General features: G+C 37.4%; 1 protein-coding gene across 3 annotated transcripts in view; it reads right to left on the bottom strand.

Annotated features, from left to right (window-relative positions):
• Positions 1 to 22,555, bottom strand: part of RYR2 (ryanodine receptor 2) — a 751,000-nt gene that overhangs the window by 62,257 nt on the left and 666,188 nt on the right. For 2 of the 3 annotated variants that reach the window (XM_059170337.1, XM_059170338.1), the window contains 6 exons: positions 17,158 to 17,257; positions 15,414 to 15,493; positions 12,483 to 12,559; positions 11,615 to 11,688; positions 1,689 to 1,769; positions 848 to 936 (listed from right to left, as the gene is read on the bottom strand). In XM_059170337.1, coding sequence (XP_059026320.1) covers positions 848 to 936; positions 1,689 to 1,769; positions 11,615 to 11,688; positions 12,483 to 12,559; positions 15,414 to 15,493; positions 17,158 to 17,257 — 501 coding nt within the window. Of the gene's footprint in view, positions 1 to 847; positions 937 to 1,688; positions 1,770 to 9,756; positions 9,775 to 11,614; positions 11,689 to 12,482; positions 12,560 to 15,413; positions 15,494 to 17,157; positions 17,258 to 22,555 lie in introns of all 3 variants that reach the window. The other variant, XM_059170336.1, reaches the window with a different exon arrangement.

Here is a 22,555-nt window from a genome sequence, read left to right as displayed (position 1 = left end):
GGAGTAACGCACTGTCGTCTAGCACACAGACTACATTTGGGTTTTGAGATATGATTTTAAACATCACCAATATGTTTTCAGCAATATATTTCTTTTGTAATTTGCTTCCAAAATGGAAGCTTTAGGTAAATATATATGTATATATGCACACACACACACACACACAGTGCTTTTCCACACTCAAAAGATTCAGGGAGATACTGAAAGTTTGAATGTGCAGGTTTTGCACGACTCTATCAGGCCAGCCTTATAAATAAGATGAGGGAAATAAAATTTGTATAGTGCTCCCATTACTTAGGAGCCTATGCCTTCAGATTCAGTCTATTAACGTGTGAAAGATTATTACAATATCAGGAAGATTTTTAAGTGGTGGAGTGTTAAGCTGAATTTTAAAATTAATTCACATTTCAGGATAGCTGAAAATAACACCTGTTAAATTTAAGTGTATTGTAGATATTTTGAAAGCCTTTCCTTCTCACTTTTGAAAATGTTTCAAATACTCTTCCTCCATTTATCTATGAACTGTAGCAGAAGGAGCAGAGCATGTAAGTACTTTGCAAAATGAAAATGAATTTGAAATGCCATCAAGCTGAAAACTATGGGGGGGAAAGATTCCCACTTATAGAAAGGAAATAATGAGGCAAAGAGGAGCCAGGATCAGAGGCAAAGACAAAAGGAGCAGTTTCACCCTAGGACTTGGTGAAAGGCTATGATCAAGGACAAAATATCTCCAAAATTTTTGTCTAGTCATCCATCAGAGCACATTACAACACGACAGTTTAGGAGCTCTGCCCCGTCATTTCAACTACCCCGCCCTTCCATTTCTTCCCAACAGAAGGCAACGCACCTGGACTCTCAGGAGGTAGTCTACGGTCGAGATGATTATGTTCACAGTCGTATTATTGCCAGTCTGAGTTCTCAGATAATTTTGAAAATCTACATAAGATCAAAAGATGTTACTAAAGCTTCCCCAACAGTTTAAAATGAGTTATTTGAGGAACTCCAAAACCAAATGATGTCTCCAGCAAAATCATCGTGGCTAAGAATGGTGCTTGCTTTGTTCAAGAAGAGTGTTTTACGTGGGCATCCCAACCCATCGAGGTGTTTCACAGACTATCAATATTCAATTTTTGGTCTACAAGGTGGCTAACTCTGTTTCCTGATCCCTAAGTCTAGAGCTCTGGGCATGTGAATCACCGGAAGGAGTTCCATCCTTTGGGATAGAGTAATTAAATTATGTATTCAGTTATCCTTTGTCCCTCAGTACTGTTCTCAGTGCTGGGAAACAAAGATAAAATTAAGATACAGTTCCTGCTTCCTACAGAGTCTGGGAGAGAGCTAGTTATCTCAACTTGCGAGAAAGCAAATTATATCAACCACAAAGGAAAATACAAATACAATGAAGTAGATTCCCCAGTTAAAGAGAAGATGTATAAAAGAAATAAAGCCCTGTATTTCTCTTTAGCTATCTACCTCATGCATCTCTTTTTTCCACCTGTCTTCTTCAACAGAACAACTGATGGAAATTAAGCGAAGTGGCTAGCAAAGGACTTTGCAAGTAGGAATGCAATACACAAAAGGTCACCGTGCATGTACTAAGCATACTGAAGAAGGCTCAGGGCTGCCTGCTGACTGATTTCAAAATTCTGATTCCTTGGTACCATCCCATAGCCTGGGGTCTCACACACCTGAGTTGTGTCCCTCACAGAGCAGTTGTAGGAAGCGAAAGAGGTCGCAAGTGAATTCGTCGTCCTGGAGAACCTTTTCTCCTGCAGAAAATCCAGAGAAATCAGACATGATCAACTACCCTGGCCTGTCCCTCCCCTTCTCCCCACCTCCATAAAACTTGCAGGTTGATCTAGCATTGTTCTGAACCAAAAACAGTCACAAATTATAGCCAATGTTCTATCTGAAGCTCATTCGATCATGCGCTTGGCAGATAGATGTACTTTTTCTTTGTCAGAAAAGAACATTTTAATCTTAAAACTCAAGTTTCTCTCTGTTAAAAGTAGCAGCATGGGTTTGGCAACATTTTAGAAACAACCTGAAGGTTTAAATGTTTCTTCTTTTCTTTTCTTTTTTGGGGGGATAAGGTGCTTCTAGGAATGATCTCTACATCTCTTAAAAACACCTAAGTTAAGTCTCCTTTGTTCCCAGAGTAAGACCAAGTGATTCAATGCAAAGGCATTCAATGCACAAGGAAGACAGGACCAAGAGTTTCTTTTATTTAAAGAATAATTAACAGAAATTGTAAATAACAATAGAATTTTAAATGACTATAAACTGTTTAATTCATTTCAACTAATGGTCTCATTAGCTTGCCTATGGATTTAAAAAAAGTAAAAGCTTCAAAAATCTGATACAGAGACGTCATTGGTTGGAGCATTACTTGCAGAGGAGAGAACCGGACAGACCTATTTTAAGTATCAAACCAAAAGAAAGACTTTGGCTCATGCTCTGTGAGTGAAACTAAGCAGGAAAGGTGAAAAGAAGGCTAGCTCAGAGCTACAGAAGCATCATTTAAAAACAAAACAAAAGTAATCTGGTTTCTCTTCAGATCGTATAAATCGTTCACCTTTCAAAAAACAAAACAGAACAAAACAAAACAAAAAAACAACTATCTATGGGGCAAGCATGACACCTCAGAAAAGGGTTCAGATATTTTACCTACATTTCAATCAAAATGTATCTTGATCACAAGTCACTCTGAAAGCGAAAACACAAAAAAGAAACAAACGAAAAAACGGCACCACACAAATGAAAGTTGATTTCAAAAGCATAGAGTGTCAGTGGAAAAACTGTCAACGTTATGAGTGTACGTTCTGGCATCTAAATGTGTTGTTCAGAAATTAAAATGACACAAAAATGTTGTTTGGCAAGTGGATGGATGTACTTATGTCTTTGAAAAAAAATGATAATAACTTTTCAGACTGGAAATACTTTGGGCCAAGAAAGAAAACTATGCAATGACCATGTGTTTACTTTAACTAAAATTATGAATGATTATAAGGACAGAGAGCTGATGGACTTACCAGTCTGTAGTCTGTGACTTTCAAAGTGAGAGGCTTCGTATAATGGGAGGGTTAGGAAGCAAAACCATTTTGAAAACTAATATAAACATTAAAAAAAGTACATAAAATCACTGTCCTGGTTTCCCTGCAAGATATGATATTTGGTGACCAAACTAAAATCACCATGCATACAGATAGTTGTGTGGCAAGTTCAAGTTCAAGTGCGCATTGCTGTGATTCTCAGTCCATGGCTGATAAACCCATTCCTCAGTGTCTACATTCATGGCGGGTAGCAAAGAAAGGGAGAACAGTCTAGGCTAATAAAGGGAATTCTTCCCGGATGCTACTCAGTATCTCTCTGTGAACTATTTCAATCAGAAGAGTCTTTAACATAACATTTAAACCAAAATATGATGAGCTATTTACACAGACTTATTGACTCTCTCCTTGCGAGCCCATCTAAAATGGTCTTTGTTCTAGAAAACTGCATATACTCAATGTGGAATAAGTAACCCTTGAAAGAAAGTCCTCAGAAAGGTTAACAACGAAAAAAATATATCGACTATTTATGTTCCTAGAAATGCTCTGCACCATGCACACTGATTTATGACGTAAGGCTGTATTCACTGTCGGCATGCACAGTAGTTTCATGACATACCAAAACACATACAAGTAACTTCACTTACAGAGGAACACGCTGAACACAGCAGAACAATGGGGAAGAGGAGAGTGGGAGGGGGCGGCCAAGCCTTTATTTACCATCAGGGGATACAAGGTATAAACTGGTGTGCTCTTGCCTAACGGACACATTACAATCTGATTAAAATGCTGCCATTCCCCATGCTGCATGTAAGTGGTACAGTAACAGAGATGGATGATGGCTTTATGTCTGCAGAAGGTACAGGACCAACCGTCTATTTTGTGATGTGTGCAAAAGAAATTCCATTGTAAGATGGAAACCGAGATTAGTAATAAAACGAAATGGAGTAAAATGCAGTTGAAAGTGCTCTGACATTCTTAAAATATTTTGTAATTGGTACATGACGGTCAAATGCAAATATGGTAAAGGGCATTCCTTTGGTTTCATTTTTCATTATAAGGGGCTTATGATTTCTAATACCATAATAAAGGGGAGTAATTTCAATACTGTTGCTGGTGATGAGATGGTTGTGTGTTCCCTACTGTCCTCATCTGTGAAATGAGAACATGTGCACTAACCTCATTGGCTCTTTCTAATTTGTGGAAGCATTTTTAGAAATTGTGGAAAGGTTACAATTATTAGTAGCAGTGGCAAGAACACTAAATAAAGATGGGAACAACATGCCTAGGTGATGAATATGGTGATTTTAATTATTAAATGTGTTCAATTTTTCTGAAAAGCCAATTATAGTGGGCCAAAATATTTGCAAAAACATAATTTTCACTTGGAAATAATATTAGTAGACTTTCTTTATTCAAGCTACCAGTAAAATAAGTTCCTATTTTAAAAATCTAATCACTTTCATTTTTTTTTTTAAGATTTTTTTTATTTGAGAGAGAGAGCAACTGAGGGGAGGGCCACAGGGAGAGGATCTTCAAGCAGACTCCCCACCGAGTGCGAAGTCCAATGTGGGACTTGATATTACAACCCATGAGATCACGACCTGAGATGAAACCAAGCATTGGATGCTCAACCAACTGAGCCACCCAACAGCCCCTCAAAAATCTATTATTTTTAAAGGTCACTGTTCTACTCACTAATTGGTTTATCTAATTAATTGAAAAGTACATAAGGAGTTGCTTAAGTGTTTGTTTTATTGGTTACCTAAAACCTCCATGGACACAGCTCAATGCTGTGACCTAGAGAGGCTGAGTTTAATCGTTATTCATTGCTAAAAGTTATCAATAATTATTTAAAAAATGAATGTGATGAATGAAAAGACTACCTATATAAAAACAACTTAATTAGGATAAATAGACTAGAAGACTAAGATCCTCTTTGTTATAAGGTCTTTTCATAGCAGCATCTCCAATAATGGAAAGCTAAAATGGTGAATAACATGAAATAGAAGATTGGCTGCATCAAAGAACTCCCTACAAAAGCTTGTTAACTAGAACTCAAGAGTGCTTCCCCACTGCCCTCCACCCTGCCAAAACCATGGAAGAAATAGTTTTGATCACTGATCTTCAGAGGACTCAAATATCTATTTTGTACAATGGCAAAACTGAAAGATTAAGATAAAAATATTTTTAAATACTGAAAAGTCAGGTATTTGACTCCATGTGAGCATTTTACTGTCACTGCTTAAATGGTTTAACTGGCTGCTTAAATTATACTACCACTCAACTGACAAAGGATACAGTTTTTTAAATGGATTCACAAGTAACGTTTAGTTAGTGACCACAGTGTGCTAGGCATTGTGCTTGATATATTCTCTCATCATTTCATCTCAGGTTTGCAATAATTCTATGAAACGGGTTACACAAATCCCATCTTGCAGTTCAGTAAACAAATGAGCAGTTAAGTAACTTGACGAAGGTCCTGGCTAGGACTAGCTACTGGCTAGTTAAGGGTTTGAGTCTAGTAAATTTCAAAAAACATTCATTAAGTGTCATCTACACACTAGGCACCTTGTGAGGTCCTGGGCACATAAGGAGTGATAGACACAAGCCTGAACTTGAAGTTTATGGTCTAATGGAAAAGACAGGCAATGAACAGGTCATTTCAATATCATATGGTCTGAGTCCAGTATGCTCTAGTTTCTACACTTCCTAAAGCTCACATCAGTAATCAATAAGATCTTTAGCTAACAATCACTGACTACATGGACCCTATGTTAGTTAAAATTGTGAACTCCTACTTGTTTTTATCAATTTTAGAACCCAAGGAAAACCATCTTCAGGCTATATGGCCTTGGGAAAATCTGTTCACCTTTCTGAGCCTTAGTTTCATCATTCAGATATGGCAATTAACAATCTCCAGAGCTAACTACTTTATAGGGTTGTTGGGACAATAAAATTGGTTTGAGCAAGTACAATTGTATTGAGATATGCAACACACAATAGGAATCAAAGTGACATTTCAATGACATGAAGTCATAGGTTCAAAAAACCTAGGTTTCTAAAACACAGACTTCCAGTGGGTTGTGGATGTAGTAACTAATCAATCCACATACGCCGTGCACTCGACTTGACACCAGTGCATAAAATGTACTCTTCATTCTTTCAGATCCAAGACAGCAAAAACGACCACTATGCGAGATAAATTAGGTATGTCCCATGGATAACAGAATTAAAGGACCTGTCAGCTACGGAGGAAGACATTCTTTTGCTTTCAAATGGGATTTGCAGATTATTTCTCTTATAACCTCTTACTGCCTTTCAGTTCCCATTCCTCCAACCAGAATCCTTACCGTTCTTCACCCATTCCATCCACCGACACCCTGATAGATCTCCCTGCCTTCGGCCTGCGGGATTCATCATACACGGCACTGCCCACAGTACTGGTAGGCAATCTAATTGCAACACTCTCCCACGAAACAGATGGGTTCCTCTAACAGTAATTATGAAAAACAGACTCTCAAAAATTTCCTCACTCTATCATTAAACATAATAATCTCAGAGCTCCCAACTTCCATGAAGGAAATCATGCTGCTCCCCCCTATCTTTGCAAGACTCGGGGTCTACTTAGCATGCTAGCTGAGGAATGAGTCAATCACACACTTGAATGTCACTGGTCGGAACAGTGGATGCTAGGAACATGGAATACTACGGACATGTTACTTACATAATGACTGTGTCCGTGTCCTCAGAAAGAAAGCACGGAATTCCTCCGCATGGCACAAAAGGCTTTCACAGTGTCCCACGAACTATCTTTCTCTTCTAGTCTGTTTATTTCTCTCCAGCCATATTAGGCCAGTGACGTTCCTTGTCATACCTTGTACCTTAAGCCCTGCGTGTGCGGCTCCCTTCCACTGAAATGTCTTCCTTTGCCTTCCTTATTTACCAGGTAAACACCTACTTCAGGCCATCTGTTACCTCTACCGAGATCCTTACCGTGTGAGCCTGGCAGCTAAGTACTTCAACTCAGTCCACTCATACACACAGATATGGGTCTCAAAATTATTTGTTTCCAAGACTGTCTACACAACGCTGAGCCCATAAAGAACTCAGATGCCTAGGACAGTGTCTAGCACATAACAGCACTCAAATTTCGATCAGTGCTTTACTGTTTAAAAACTGGGCAGGGATGTTAGGAAAATCTCTTTAGTGCCACGAACTAACATCACAGGCTTTTCTTGAAAAGAAACTTGACCTAGAGGAAGGGTAGAGCAGTGTAGTCAGAACTCAGAGGGTAAGCTGAACTAGTGTCAGACTCTGCAAATTTGGGGTGAGAGACAGCCAATAAATAATTAAAGTATTAAGTAACTACTAACTAAAAATTAGGATAGCCAATATTGAGAGATTGTGTTGATTATTGTTTTGATTAATAATGAATAAATGAATAATTAATTCTTTTGCTGCAACTTCATACAAACTTGATGAGGTCACTATAAACATGCCTAGTAAGAACCTCAATTCAGCACATTATCAGATACAGATGGAAATTTAGAAAGGTTAATTGGTAGTTAATGCTTTGTACACAATTTTTAAAAATCAAACAATTTCTGCGGAATGAGATCCGCTTCAAGAGTTCATCTTGCTGATGAAGTCTAGGACCACCACAAAAAGATCAAAAAATAAAATAAGATCTCTCCTACTACATTCCAAGAAGTTTGAAAGAAGAAAAATTGCACTTTCAAGCTCATAATGACTTTGTAATGAGGATTAATGGTTCTGAGAAAAAAAAAATCCAAGGATGGAATGAAATATTAAATATTCATATAGGTTTTTGGTTTTGAACTTCCTTATATGTTAAAGGAAAACACACAGGGCTAAAAAGTATACAGAGAGGACAACACTGAGCACATCACAAGTCTACTAAACACACCTGCCATGGAAAACTTGTTTTCGGTTTTGTTTTTGTTTTTGTTTTTTTAAACAAGTGGGAGGTCAGGCTTTGTAGAAATGGGAGAAATTTAGGAAGAAGGGATATTAATACTCGCAAACATACATGATGGTAACAGCCGTGGAAAAAGGAGTGTTTAATCATTAGACTGAAATCCTCACGTACAAACCTTAGAAAGGCACGTATTCCCCAAGGGTATCTCAATACAAAATTAGGAGTATCACGTTTAACCATACAAAGTTCCAAAGTGACTTTACAACTTCAACATTAAGTGCAAAAATTGGCAGTAGATTAGTGTCTTTGAAGGGAGGAATGAGCAATAAGTAAAAAAGCAAAAAATACCACCTAACCAATATGGTAAGTACAAAATAAGCCCCCGGGAGGTAAAAGGTGGAGGAAGGGGCTGTCTCATGAAACTGGTAACGGTGGGAGGCTGAAGGTCTGCAGTTCAGTCTTTACCCTGCCATTTCACTGTGTGAGACTGGACAAGCCTTGTACACTTCCCACCATTCAGCGTCTTTATCTATAAAACGGGGACAAGATCTCACTGGTGGTTGTAGGTATCAAAAAGGTACATGTAAATTAAATATTTTCCAAGGCTATGCAATTTATGGTTATTTTCTCATCATCAGGAAGAGATCTGGCCTAATAGAGACAGCTGGTTAGGTTGGAGAAAAGTTAGAGTGTCCGATTATTTTTCTCCATGCTGAGTTTATAGTGTTTGGGCCTCAAACAGATTGAGATTTTTTTCAACCTTCTCTATGGATTCCGGGAGGAATGATCGATTTTCCTTCCCCTATGAGGGTATAAACTTTTCTTAACTTCTGTAGACCTTAAACAAAAGAATGGACATGTCACAGAAATTTTTTAAAAATGTGCCAAAAGGCAGAGTTGCTCTAAGTGTTCTCAATTTGGAAAGTAGTATATTATTCGTAGAACGACTGAATTACCATTGTTTTCTCAATCGGCCTCTTGATAAAAGCAAGACTGAGTATTCAGAGAGCATGATTTGATCTCTAAAGCCTTGCTGATGTACTAGGTACTTTTCAGAAATCTCACCCCTTGTTTATTACCATAGGATATCACGTCTTTTAGAAACTACTATCTGTGTTACTACATTAGTTTGCAACTGTTTCTACTGCTCTTCGAATTCAGTCCCAAGGATGAAAAAGTTTTTATGTTAAGAAGGTCTTTAACGTGTGATGTTTTCAAGGGAATAGAGTAAAAACTGCAGATCTCTCAATATTTGGAAAGCAACTGGCAGAGCCTCCTGGCCAAGAGGAGACTCAGCCAGTCACAGCCCCCCACCACCCCGATAACCACTGATTTTCCCATGCACCCACTGGTGCAGCCATAAAGCCACAGTATGTCCAAGACAGAAACGCCACAGGGAGACTACACATCTATGATTCATTCCTTTAGACAACGATTGCAAACATTGGGTCCACCAGAATTTTCTTCAAAATGAAAGACATGGAACAAAACAAATCCAAAAAATGTAACTGAAATGCTTCTTGCCCCTCCATGTCTAATATGTTAATAACTGCACATCCTCATGGAAAGAAAAAAATAAGGAAAGCTTGATGTATGGGTTTTAAAATAAAAGGATGCATAATGATGGAAATGAAATAATCTATTCGTTAAACAATCTATAAAAGGAAAAAATGCACAAAAAATTGTCACTGTCAAGACTATACACAAAGCTAAAGACAAATGAAGGAGCAAATAAAGAAAAGGCAGATCATTTGTAATAATTACCACGCTCATGTGTGATGACTGAGGAAGGGAAGAAAGTACATTTATAGTTGAAAGAAAAGGAAATGGGAAAAAAAAAGAAGTTGAAATGTTGGTTTTTGTTTTGCTGTTTGTAAGGAAGTAAAATAGAAAAAGTGTTAATCGGTTTGGGCAATTTTGTGTGTTGAAAAGAATAAACCAATCAAATCAATTTCATATTGAGAGATGTGACTAATTCTCACGTCAGAATGGTCATTCTCACCAAGTGATTTCTGATTTAGGACTCAGGAATGTTATTCCAATCCGTATCTGGCTGACAAAGGACAGGAGACCCGGTAAGCTAAGCCTGGGGGGGGCCACTGTTTCCGCGTGGGAGCCGATATGAACAATGATGAAGAATGATTAATGGGACTGCCTCTGGAACATTAAGTAATAACTGTAGGGAAAAATGAAATTGATTTCTAATTCCAAGACAGGGAAGTCAGACTTTGGAGAGAGAATTCATTCATTTTCAGGCACTTTACAGCTAAAGGAAAATGCCCAGGGCTTCCTGGAGACCCCAGAGGCAGGCAGGTAATGGGCTCTGAGATTTGTAAGGACTCTGAGTTCTCAAGATGGGGCCCTCAGGCTGGGTGTTATATAACTGTTGACACAACCCTTAATAATGAAGAGATTTGGCTGGATAGTCATTTCGGAAAATTTAAGTAAGTTTAGAGGGCTGCTGGCAATTTTTCTTAAAGTTAACTAACACAATTAGGTAGCGGTAGGACTGATAGTTGATGATTGAATCTATACATTCATATGTCAAGCAGAAAACAAAGTGGCATTAGTAGTAGCAGCATTAGAATACACATAAATGAAAATTTTTAAAGAATAGTAAGAAACATGCAGCTAATTCTTTTACCTATTATAAGAATAAAAATATACAGAAATAATTAGAGAGATTAGTTAATTTGAAAATATTTCAGGAAGGTGAGCAGACTGCAAAAGGCGGGTGGGAGAAAATTTATTTTTTGAAACAAGATTAGTTTTATTGAAGATCCAATGTTCCAAAACTAATACATTGATAAGATGACCACTCCAAACAAGACCAAGCAAATGAAAACAGATAAACACACAGGGCCTCACTGAAACTAAATCAACTGAAAAAAGTCAAACACAAAAGAATAAAAGCAAATCAAGACAAAAAAAAATACTGAAGATTATTTTTCTTAATAAATACTGAAACGCAAGTGCAGCAATAGTTATTTCTGCTTTAAATGTGTTAAATTTTCTAGTTTAAACACACATCTGTTAGAGAAAAACTCTAAGATTATGTGAGCCATTCTACTGGTGCACATGAAATTAAGTGATAGATTATTTAAACATTAAAAACGACTCTTAATTTTTTTCATCAAATTTGGACTTGCAAAGACATATGGATGTATGAGATATCTGTGCTAAAAGGGAGGAGACCGTCAGAATAATGGTTAATGGAAGGGTCTCTCAAACTACCCCTATTTTAAGAAGACAGAAGAATGAATCTGAGAGTTTCAATTTGCCAGATTAGCCACAAGAAGTCAAACATTCTCTAATGTGGTTCACCCATCTGCTTTATAATTTTACAGATAATTCTCTAATAAGGGATCTTGATCTACTACCCAACTAGGGGAAAGGTGACATACAGTAGGTCTGGAACAAAAAGGAGTTAATGGCTAACAGGGAAGGTTGAGTTTTGGGTGACCTGAGTGAGTGTGTAATTATGAACTTTTAAATGAATCACAGAAGCATTTGGGCCATTTAAAAATAACCTTGTATCTCTCTGTACTCAAAAGGTAATTGGTAATTGACTCATTTCAGGAAAGGGGGGGCAGGTGATCCTTTTAATTTAAGTGATCAATACCTGATCCTTCTTCGGTCACCATTCCAAGTCCTTCAGCTTTGTTTTGTCTCTCAAATGCATTTAGGTCGAGGACACTACAATAACAGGGAGAAAGACACTGAGAGGACTAATAGAAAACCTTGTATCTTCAGGAGAGCAAGTGTCTACAAATCACCTATCATGAAACGCAAACCAAATATTAACATACAGTGAAGACATGCCCCAATTAAATGTCTACCAACCATACTTTCCTAGTGGCAGCCCAGTTTCTCCCCAGGGTCTGCACTGAAATGATCCGTGTGAAAGGCAAACATAAGGCATTAATGGGGTTTGAACTTCGGGCGTACATTACAAAGTTAACAGGCACACTGAAATATAATTATAATAATCATGTTTTTCCAGCTAGAATAGCTTATTACATTAAGTATCTGTCAGATTCCTTTGTCAAATGCTGTCTGAATGATTTTAAATACTGTAAAAAATAGAAAATGATTATCATAAATTAGTCGGTTAGGGATCATTTATTTAGGGAAAATGAGAAATGGTCTACAAGCTCCCAAATAAAACTTATCAGAATCTTCCTTTTCCTCTTTTAATATTCATAGCCTGCTCATTTTCAAGTATGCAGAATACACATTAATTCCCTAAGGTCCCTATTTAATCACAGGATAGACTATTATAAGACATCATTAACACTGAGTAAGTTAATAATTAAGACATTACTAACAGCTAACAATAAGAAAATATGACATCCTCTATTGTCCCACTTTAGTGTATACTTAATCATTAAAAAATATTCTCTGTATCATTAGTGTCAGCAAAGTAAAACAAAAACTTTGAAAGATACAACCCACCGAGTAGAACCAAAACAAGGGAGGTGTGTGCTTACCTACAGGACTGCATCAGGCCAGCCAGACTCTGAAAGAAGCCCACATCCTTTTTCTCCTTGAGGTAGTCAAGCATTTTCTACAGTAAATATAGAAACCACAGGGCCACTGAACACAAATCTTATTCTATGTTAAATAAGAAACAACAAAAACATGCTCTCTATGCTGGAATAAAGATGTAAAACACTCAGTGCATACAAATATGACCACAACTTTAACAAGAAATAGAGACGAGTGTGTCAAGGCACAATGGCTGTAGATTTCAATGTCAATAAAAGGGTTGGCTTGGAATAAGGAGCATAAACATCATGAGCACCATGATTGTCCAGGGAAAAATAACACTCGTAACTCTCTTCTAGTCACTCTTTAAGTATGTGAAGATTCAGATTTTTAGTTCAAGCTTACTAGGAAGAAGGCCCACCCAGATGCTAGTCCTAGATTTCCACACAAAAGTGAGGTCCTTAAACCCGGGTAATGTTGGCAACCGTATGCTAATGTCATAGACAGAAATGTAGTTTCCATCATCATGGTCTCTAAACCTAAGGAATGGTATCATGGTCTCTAAACCTAAGGAATGGTAGTAATCGTTTTGACAATTACATTTTTCTTCTCTGTTGTCAGAATGATGTCCAGATTCTGTGGTTAAAATTTTGATTAAACACAAAAGTAAAAAATGCAAAAGCAGAGCATAGCTCTACCTTCTTAGCTTGTTATTACATATTACAGTGAAACAGCTGCCTTGAATGTGGATGACAATGTGTCGGAAGTTTCAAACGAGAAGCACATACAAGATGATAAAATGACAGAAGGCACACCAAAGGTTTGAAGGAAAGAAAGATACTGCTTTTCTCCAAATCTTGAATGGAGGTGAATAATTCCTGTTATCAGTGCTGTCTAAAGTAGGGCTGAGCTAAAATGGTCAGCATTTTGGTAGTAATTTGGTTTCTAGAAATTTGAGTGAAAGGTAATATAAGGTACTAAATATGTAGAAGTTGTATATGTATGCACACACAAATAGTACACACACACATACACACGTAATGTACATACACACATGCAACATATAAACACATATATACACATACACATATATACACATCTCACATGTATATACACATACACACAAATATGTACATACCACAATATACACAAACACCTGGCCATTTTGAGGGGAGTGTGGTAAGTTCCTGGTCTAATAAAACATGAATCACTTACTAATCACGGGAAGTTTAAAATAAGGAATATGGCTCAGAGTTAAAGGGAGTTAGTAGGATATGTATCTGAAGGTTTACAGAAAAAAGAAAAGCCTGTATAGACAAGTTCCTGTATTACATGATCTCTCATGGCTCCATTTAGCTCCAAGGATTTCTGAATCTATCTGCTACCTAATTTAGGACTTTTGAAGTAAAACATAAAGGGAAATTATTTTGTGCTAAATATTATAGAGAGTAGGTGGGCTTTCTTCAGTTTTCCTTTAATTTGAGTCATGTAGTCATTTGCTATGGAAAGCAAAAAAAGACATCTGTAAATTGGGTGGGAAAAAAAGCCATCATTATCTTCGCTTAGTTCTAATGGAAACTTAGCATTCCTTTTGACTACTAATAGAAGCAACAAACACAGACTCTGATATTGTCACCAGTAGAAATTTCAGAGATCTTCATATCACATCACAGTCATTGTTGAAGTGACTTAAAAATACTTAGGCTAATCATTTCTTCTCAATAATTAGACCAAGCACTAGATCTTTCATTTAACAAGTTCATAAAGGAACACAAATTACTTTTTCAAAAAACCTGTTCATAATATATGAATAACAACATTTGACTAGGTGTGGTTTCTTTTGTAAACCTGTGCGATTTCCCTTTGCAATTTAAAAACATGACACCAAGAGGAGTCCAGATGTTTCACTAAACCATCAGAGGCATTAAAAAGCAAAAGTCAGGCACCCTGGCTTAGATTAGACGTATGTACCCCTCCAGTCTACAAATGTCACAATTTTATTTACAGAAAAAGAGGCACGCAATTTAAGAAAAATGTAAAGAGGAGTTTTTCAGCTATTCTCGGTTGCTAACTTAACCTAGTCCAAATCTTCACCAACCCAAAGGCAAGCTTCAAAAATTCTGTATTTCTTAGAATCAAAGATCTTCTAGGAACACACTCAGGGCTTTGTCTACTGTCGTGTTTCTGGGGCTCACAGCAACCTGAAGTCAAATATCCCAAGGTTTTCATTAGACTTCCTTTCCTTCCCTCAGGGTAGCCCTTTCCCAGCCTCGCCAAAACTTACCAAGACGCAACAGTTATTAGCTGCATGTTCATAAACTGTTCTTTCTCATACAGAAGGCAATACAGAAAAATATGAGAGAGATGTTGCCAAACTAGGCTCCTGAGCTAAGAACATTTACTTTTCTCCACTATTAAAGCAAACCAGGGCGCCTGTGTGGCTCAGTGGGTTAAGCCGCCGCCTTCGGCTCAGGTCATGGTCCCAGGGTCCTGGGATCGAGTCCCGCATCGGGCTCTCTGCTCAGGGGGAGCCTGCTTCCCTCTCTCTCTCTGCCTGCCTCTCTGTCTACTTGTGAGCTCTCTTTGTCAAATAAATAAATAAAATCTTAAAAAAAAATAAAAATAAAGCAAACCATTTTACACTTAGTCACATGAAATGCAAATTTCACAGGATGACACATCTGATAGGACTTCAGATTCCTCAAGAGTGTTTGTGCCCCATATGGCAGCATGCGACCTAGATGTTTGAGTCCTGGGGCGAGATGGCCACCACATAAAGGCTTTTTTTTTTTTTTTTTTTTTTACACAGAAAATGAAAAATTTTCCAACTGATAGTTCTTCCAGGAGGGCTGAAACAGGGACTAAAACAAAGTGATGGCAATATGGTCCATCTGTGTAAAGACTACATTACGGGGACGGCTTAAAGACATTACCTGCTGCACTGTGGAGTTGCCCCCATTTAAGATAGCAATTCCAAGTTTCAAAGTCGCAGCTACCATTGGTCCTGTATCCCCTGAAAAATATAAAAAATAGCATTCCTTTTATCATTTCACCTGTACATTAACTACCTCTGTTTCAAAAGGCACACTTTTAGAATGATCACTCCCCTGCAAATCTGCATAATGATGGAAGATAGACTGATTTACCAAAAAACATTTCAAGAGTAATAATGCATATTTTGCCAATATTCTTACTAAATTCTGTGTAATATATCTAGGAATTGAAACTATATGAGAACATTAAGGAAAAAAAAAAAGAAGAAGAAGAAGAAGAGGGGTGCCTGGGTGGCTCAGTTGGTTAAAAATCCAACTTTTGATTTCAGCTCAGATCATGATCTCAGGGTTGTGAGATGGGACTCGATGCCTGGTACAAGGGTCTGCTTCAGATTCTTTCTCTCCTTTTCCCTCTGCCCCTCCCTCTCGCTTGTGAGCATACTATCTAATAAAATCTTCTAAAAAAAAAAAAAGCAACAATTGATTCTGCAGTCAAATGCTCTGCCCCTGAGCTATACCCCCTCAAACACTGATTCTGAAATACTGACATCTAAAGCTATAAAGATTCAAAACGAATCATGTATATTAAAATAATACTTGAATAAGAGCTACAAAGATTTCAAGAAAATTTCTCTCCCTCTCCACTCAATATTACATTTAAATAACTTTTATCATTTTTCTTTCAGCACCTTTATCTTACAATGTTTATAGTATTGCTTTATTAGGATGACTGGTCACAATTTTAAGTCATTCAAATAATAATGACAAAATTTTAAGTCTATTTATTTATGTATTTATTTTAGTAATTTCTGCACCCAACATGGGGCTCGAACTCATGATCCTGAGATCAAGAGTTGCATGCTCTTCTGACTGAGCTAGAAAGGTATCCCAATAATGACAAAATTTTAAATCTAACAAGTTACATTATATATCATTGAATATATTTTATTTTTACATTATTCATCTCTACTTACCTCAGAATATAGAAAAAATAGAAATAGAAACAATAATAGAGATAAAAATATCTTAGAAATCTGGGAGAGGGGTGCTTAATAAGAGAATGTGTAACTGTCATTTCTCTGCCCCACTGCAAATTATAGGAAAAATATTTCACAAAGAAGATACTGCTAATGTAAGAAAAATGATCTTGGCTGGCACTGAAAAATACAATAGTATTTTAGTTGTTTAAAAGGGATCACTTAAAAAGTCTAAACTTTTACATCAAGGGTCTGAAAATTACGGACTACAGGGTCAAGTCCAGCCTGTCATACATTTTTGTAAATAAAGTTTTATTGGAACTCAGCCACACAGTTTGTTTACATACTGTCTGTAGCGGCTCCCCTGCTACCATGGCAACGTTGAAGGGTTGTGACAGAGACCCATGGCCAGCAAAGCCAAACACATTTACTATCTGGCCTCTCACAGAAAACATTCATCCATCCCTGATTTACATGGTTTGTCAGGCTTGGGTCAAGCTATAATTTCCAAACCTAAAAGAACAGAAATAAATCTTTGACTCTGAAGGGGGGAAAAAAAATGTTGGACTGGGCTAACGAGAGCCTGCATTTCCGAAGTCACCTGACCTCGTGATGAACAAGAAATTCAGGGACTAACTAAATCAGCAGAATTTAAATCAGGGCGTTCCCAGGGAAGAAAGAAGTCTGAGGAGAGCATCAAGCCTCACCTTTGCTGGCACTGATGGTCTGTAGCACCATCTCAGCTGCCCCGCGGTCGTGGAGCCTGGCTTGTTGGTAGAGTAGCTTTTGCTTTTCCATTTCTTTTTCCTGAACACAAATCCCAACCGTTTATGTTGTGGCTGTCATTAAGCACGGCAGCTTTCTATAAACCATATTTTTAGTCATCTCTTCATGTATGGGCTCTATGACAACATTATGGACCATTTCAACACCAACAATGTTATTCAACAGATGTTAACAATATTCAACTCTTGGTTTTTGCCCTTTATATTTTTCTTGATATGCTTTTGGTACTGGCTTATCAGGATGGATTTTCTCAATTGTAATTGTTTGATTAGTCCAAAGCCTGTATCACAGTTTCGAAGTACTGTATTTCGTCATTGAAACTTGCACTTTCTGAATTATACGTTTGTGCATGAGTTTGTTACGTTTCAATCATCTCCCATGCCATGGCCATAACTTGATACTGCTCAGCAAATGGCTCGAGTTGCAAGGTATCACTAAATGACAGGAAAACATTCACAGAGATGTGTTGGAGTTTAAGCAAAATTGAAAGCTGATATGAATCAAAAGGTAGGCTTCAACGAAGTAGTGGACTCATGACACAGATCTGCCCAGTCACCCCCCAAGAATAAAAGAAGCAATGTGCCTTTATATTTTGTATTCTCGGGTGGTAACAAACGATACTGCATGGGGCTGCCCGTGCAAATGGCTGGGGTTTGTTCTTTTCCACTTAAACTACCACTGAAAACATAAAGAAGAAAATAAAAATAAAATATAAAGGCACAGCAAATTCAAGACTGGTAGGATCATTCACTTGAGCTATCCAGTTCACTGGAGAATTGAGACGGAACTAAGCAGTACAAGTTGCAAAATGAAAGTTGCATAGAGCCCTAGGACAGCGAGTCCATCAAATGGCGTGGTAGAGAAGCTTAGTCAATGGGACATGAAACAGTCAATTAGTATCATGTCCATAAACACAACGGCCAAAACATATATGACCTAAGAGCAGGAAGAGCGGCAGCAGAAGGAGCCAGAGGGACAGCTTTGCTGCCATAAACTTTCCATCCAAAGTACGGAAAATAGACACAGGAAGATGGAAGAGGTTTAAAAAATGAAGGCTTGCTAGTTACAGAATATGAAAAAGAAAGTAAACTAAAAGGGGGAGGGGGAAGAAATGGGCTCAAACAAATGAAAAAAGAAACCTTCAAATCAAAAGCAACCAACACAGACATTTATGCTGTTACCAGAGAGTTCTCGCCGAGGCTGGCAAATTTGTTTCTTAAATCTTTGATAATATCGTGCTGCGAAAACAAAATTGATCAGGGTTTTTTTTCACACTATAGTTAGAGCTCCTGTGGTTAAAGTTTTATTTTTTTTTCTTAAATTATGTGATAGGTCTAAATGGAAGCAGAGAAAAGAAAAAAAAAAAGGCAGCTTTGCTTTGTTGTAGCCATGCTAACATCTAAAAGGTTTGCCTTCATGTTTAAACCTCTTCCTGCAGCGTCAAGAACAAAACGAAAACAAAACCACACGGACACACAAAACCATACTGTCATTACAACACAGTTTCAGAAAAACTGAAAGAAGACCCTTTCGCCTGCTCTTCAGGTGTGCTTTCGAACTGGTCAGCAACATTTGATCCCTCCTTTTAGACCCAACAATCTTTCACTGTCCTCCCGTGGCCAGAGCTACAAACGAACTCGGCACTTCCACTTCGTAACCAAATTCCTCTCGTGGAAAACGTTTTCAGGAAGACAGAGATTAAAAAAAAAAAAAAAAAAAAAACTATTGGCTAAGGAACCACCCTCTCATTTTCATCAACTGAAAAGGCAAGGGAGTTGGAAAGATTGATTCTTCTTTTGACCAATAGAACATATGAAGATAGTCCTCGGGAAACCCAGAGAAGAAGACAGATAGCAGCATGCCATATACTCGTGAGGCAAAAAACAAACAGACCACAAGCCCTTTGCCATTTGTGCTTCAAAAGTAGGTGGGCCAGCTCAGAGATCTGCTAGAACAACTTGCACAGAACATTCTAGACCCCACTATCCTTTTCAGTAACTGAAATCATGCCTGATGGGTGAATGTCAGGAAGATTGAAAGACAGGGTGTCAAATTGCCTCCTTTAAAAAATAAACTCCCTGGGCAAAGATCACCCTCATTTTTCTCACACAGCATCTGAATTTCAATAATAATAAATACTTCAGGGAAGATGATGGGATTCGTCTGAAAAAAAATATTGAGCTAAAAAAGATAACTGATCTAGAAGCAGGAAACCCATACTTCATAAAGAGGGATCAGGTCGACCTCTTGGTTGAATTTCTTCTTTGTCATACTGAGTTGGAAGCTTTCTCCTCAGAAGATATTTAATATTATTTCTTTCTGGTATTTTGTCCTTGGAGAAGTGCTTCTGGGCATGCAATTCAATCTCGCTATTGGAGATTTTATCACATTGTAATAAAATAAAACCTTGAAAGCTAAACCAGAAAGTTTACAGACAATAAAACGATAAATTATGTGGAAAGAAAGAAAATTCTTTAATTTCCAATTTACTGCAGATTAGCTTTTCTAAGAAAACTGAAGAGAGATATTTTTAAAGTATTTTACCTGGGGAAATAGCACTTTGGAAGGACCTTTTTAAAGCATTTTAAAGCAGGGTTTCTGCCCCATCCCAGATTCTACCTAAAGTGCCAAAGGGTCTTAAATAAACATTATACCTCTACTTGAAGTTCAGTCTTTCAATGACTCTAAGGTTACAAAAAAGGTTGGGGTGGGGGAAGGAGCTCCACAATTTCAATTTTCTCTTAGGCAAAAAGTTCTGATCACCAAGAACAACCAGGGAAGATCAGCTGTTTTCCTTATAACACTGTTACAAGTCTTTTCGAGGTCAGTGGTGGTAATAAATCAGACCTAGGATCAAATTCCAGACATTGAATAGGGGGTATACACATCATGACTGCTTTTAGTATGAGTGAAGTTAGTAATCAAATTGCTAATATTCTTTCATTTTTTTCCCCAGGGTGCCTCATGTTTAGCATTGGATGGGGGAGGGGCGGCAAGGCAGTAGAAGACCTGAAGAAAAAAAAAAAAATCAGTTCTTCAACAATTTGTTTTGTATGAGGAAAAATACTGAAATTAAAAAATATATATATATACAATTGCCCATCCTTGATGGAGAAAATAATTTATCCCTACAATGGAGATGAATGATATTTTAAACAAGAGCAGCTTTTTTGACAGCAAAACTTGTACCCTGTTTCTGTTGGACCCTCCTCAGTGACGTGGGCGTTTGGGGCAGCTGGTGCCTCACAGCTCACTCTGTGCCCAACACTGCATGAGCCCAGTGGGCTTGCTGCTTTCCCTTGAGTTTCCAAGCCTTCAGCAACTGCTGAAAAGGTTTTCATAATGTTTTTCTCTTCTGCTGCGTGTGGAAGCTACCTGTAAGTGAACAGAAATCTCCAGCAACCGGACTCGTTTTAAAATACTTTCCATAATTTCTTAGTAAGTCGATCTTAAATATCCTTCTGATTTGGCATCTTAAATGTAGTCATTACCTACAAGGTAATGTTGAGTCTCGACATTGTAAGAAAGAAAATGGAAATGTAGGAGATTTGATTGGATAGCTAGGAGGACAAAAGCGAATGGCAGTGAAATGGTACTAATAATTTGGTCAGACTAAGGGAAAACAAAAATATAGATAAGAGACATATTGTCCATTTCAATTAATTTTGTTTGGTATTCTAGTTTCTGATACTGTAGATTGGTCACAGTCATAAAGAACGGACCAGGAGTGCTAGGAAAACTTTTAAGATTATAACTTTGTTTAAAAATAGATGGTCCCTCAAATTCATAAATTTTTTTGAAGATTAAATGAATGTATACAGAGTTTTCTACAAGTAAGTCACCATGAGGACAGTGTCTTCAGAGGTTTTGTTTGCTTGTTTTAACCACAAGTATATATCCAGTAAAGTTCCTTGCACAAAACTGGTGTCCAAGAAAACTTGATGAATGAATAACAGAACTAAATAATGTGATATCATGTAGTACGTACAATGAATCTGAAATTACAAATGTTATCTTTTCATTTGAAGAGCTACTTTAGCTACAAAGCTACTAAAGTGAGAAACATCTAGTTTGTTTTTGGTACATGGTCAGAGTCAAGAATTATACACATGTGAACAATAGTTCTCAAATTGTTCACTTTTAAAGCTCAATTAGTTTACTCTCTGTATCTTGATTACCCATTGTCTTTGTTGCTGAATACTGAATAGTATAATCTCCCAGACTTCTATTTTTCAATAGGATAGGCATAGTTTCTAGTTCTTGTTCTTTAACAACAACAACAACAACAACAACAACCCACAAAAAAACAAGAAAGAAAGAAAGGGAGAGAGAGAAGAAGGGAGGGAGGGAAGAAAGGAAATACATTTTTACCCAAAGCAAACTTTGGTTCAGTCCTGAAGTTTAACTAATAGACAATCGGAGAGGACAAAAATTCCAATGCAGAAAAGTGCAGTTCAGTTAATGTGCTGGAGGCTCTGAAGTTTGGATGTACTGTGTAGTGTGACTTTGGCTTACTTATTCATCATTTATACTTCCACGCTTGTTAACATACTGTTTCCCTTGGATTCACCATATTTAGACTAATTAGCACTATGCTGAAACAATAAAACCTAGCTGCGTTCAAATGATTTTCTATTTCAGGGTTCTGTTGACTAAATTTATACTCTATCATGAAAAGCTTCGCAAACAAGCTATAAAGTAGGAGAGGGAAAATGAGCAACTATCAAATCAGAAGGTATCAAATTAGCAAAGTTACACCAAGTTATCATCGGAAGGAATGGGGTTTATTCTGAGCACAAAGGTGATTTAGAACAGCTTTCATTTACCTATTTGTTTGTTTAAGGCTTAAAAACACTGAACACTGCCTTGAATACAGAAAGAAAATGCTACTAGCATAGCCCGACAGAAGAATAAGAACAATAAGTTTGATGACCTCTACTAATATGAAGGTATGAAGGTATAGTTGGATCAGGAAGGTGCCAAAATGTTGGAATAATTTATGGAAAAAAAAGAAGTTAGAATAAATTTTACCATAGAGCGGATCATGACAAGTCATTATGTGGATTTTGAGTTCTCTCAATACTAGCTGTTTCAGTGTTTAAAATTTTACGTTTTCACACACGATTACTGGTCCTACCGCAGAGCGACCCTCAAGAAACAGCTGCGTGAGCTCTTTAAGTACTCCATACAGTCTCCAATTCCCGCCAATTTCCGGCTCGGCTCAGAGAGGGAGTTTTCTGGAGACTGTCTTATGGGAACATAGTGTTTTCATTCTTCTAGATTCCTGGTACTTATCCTCTGCTCAGCCATCCTCAGATG

This window comes from Mustela lutreola, chromosome 4 (assembly GCF_030435805.1).
Source record: "Mustela lutreola isolate mMusLut2 chromosome 4, mMusLut2.pri, whole genome shotgun sequence".
NCBI classification, from domain to species: domain Eukaryota; kingdom Metazoa; phylum Chordata; class Mammalia; order Carnivora; family Mustelidae; genus Mustela; species Mustela lutreola.
The sequence above is the reverse complement of the archived record's forward strand: the minus strand, read 5'-3'. Positions and strand labels throughout refer to the sequence as shown.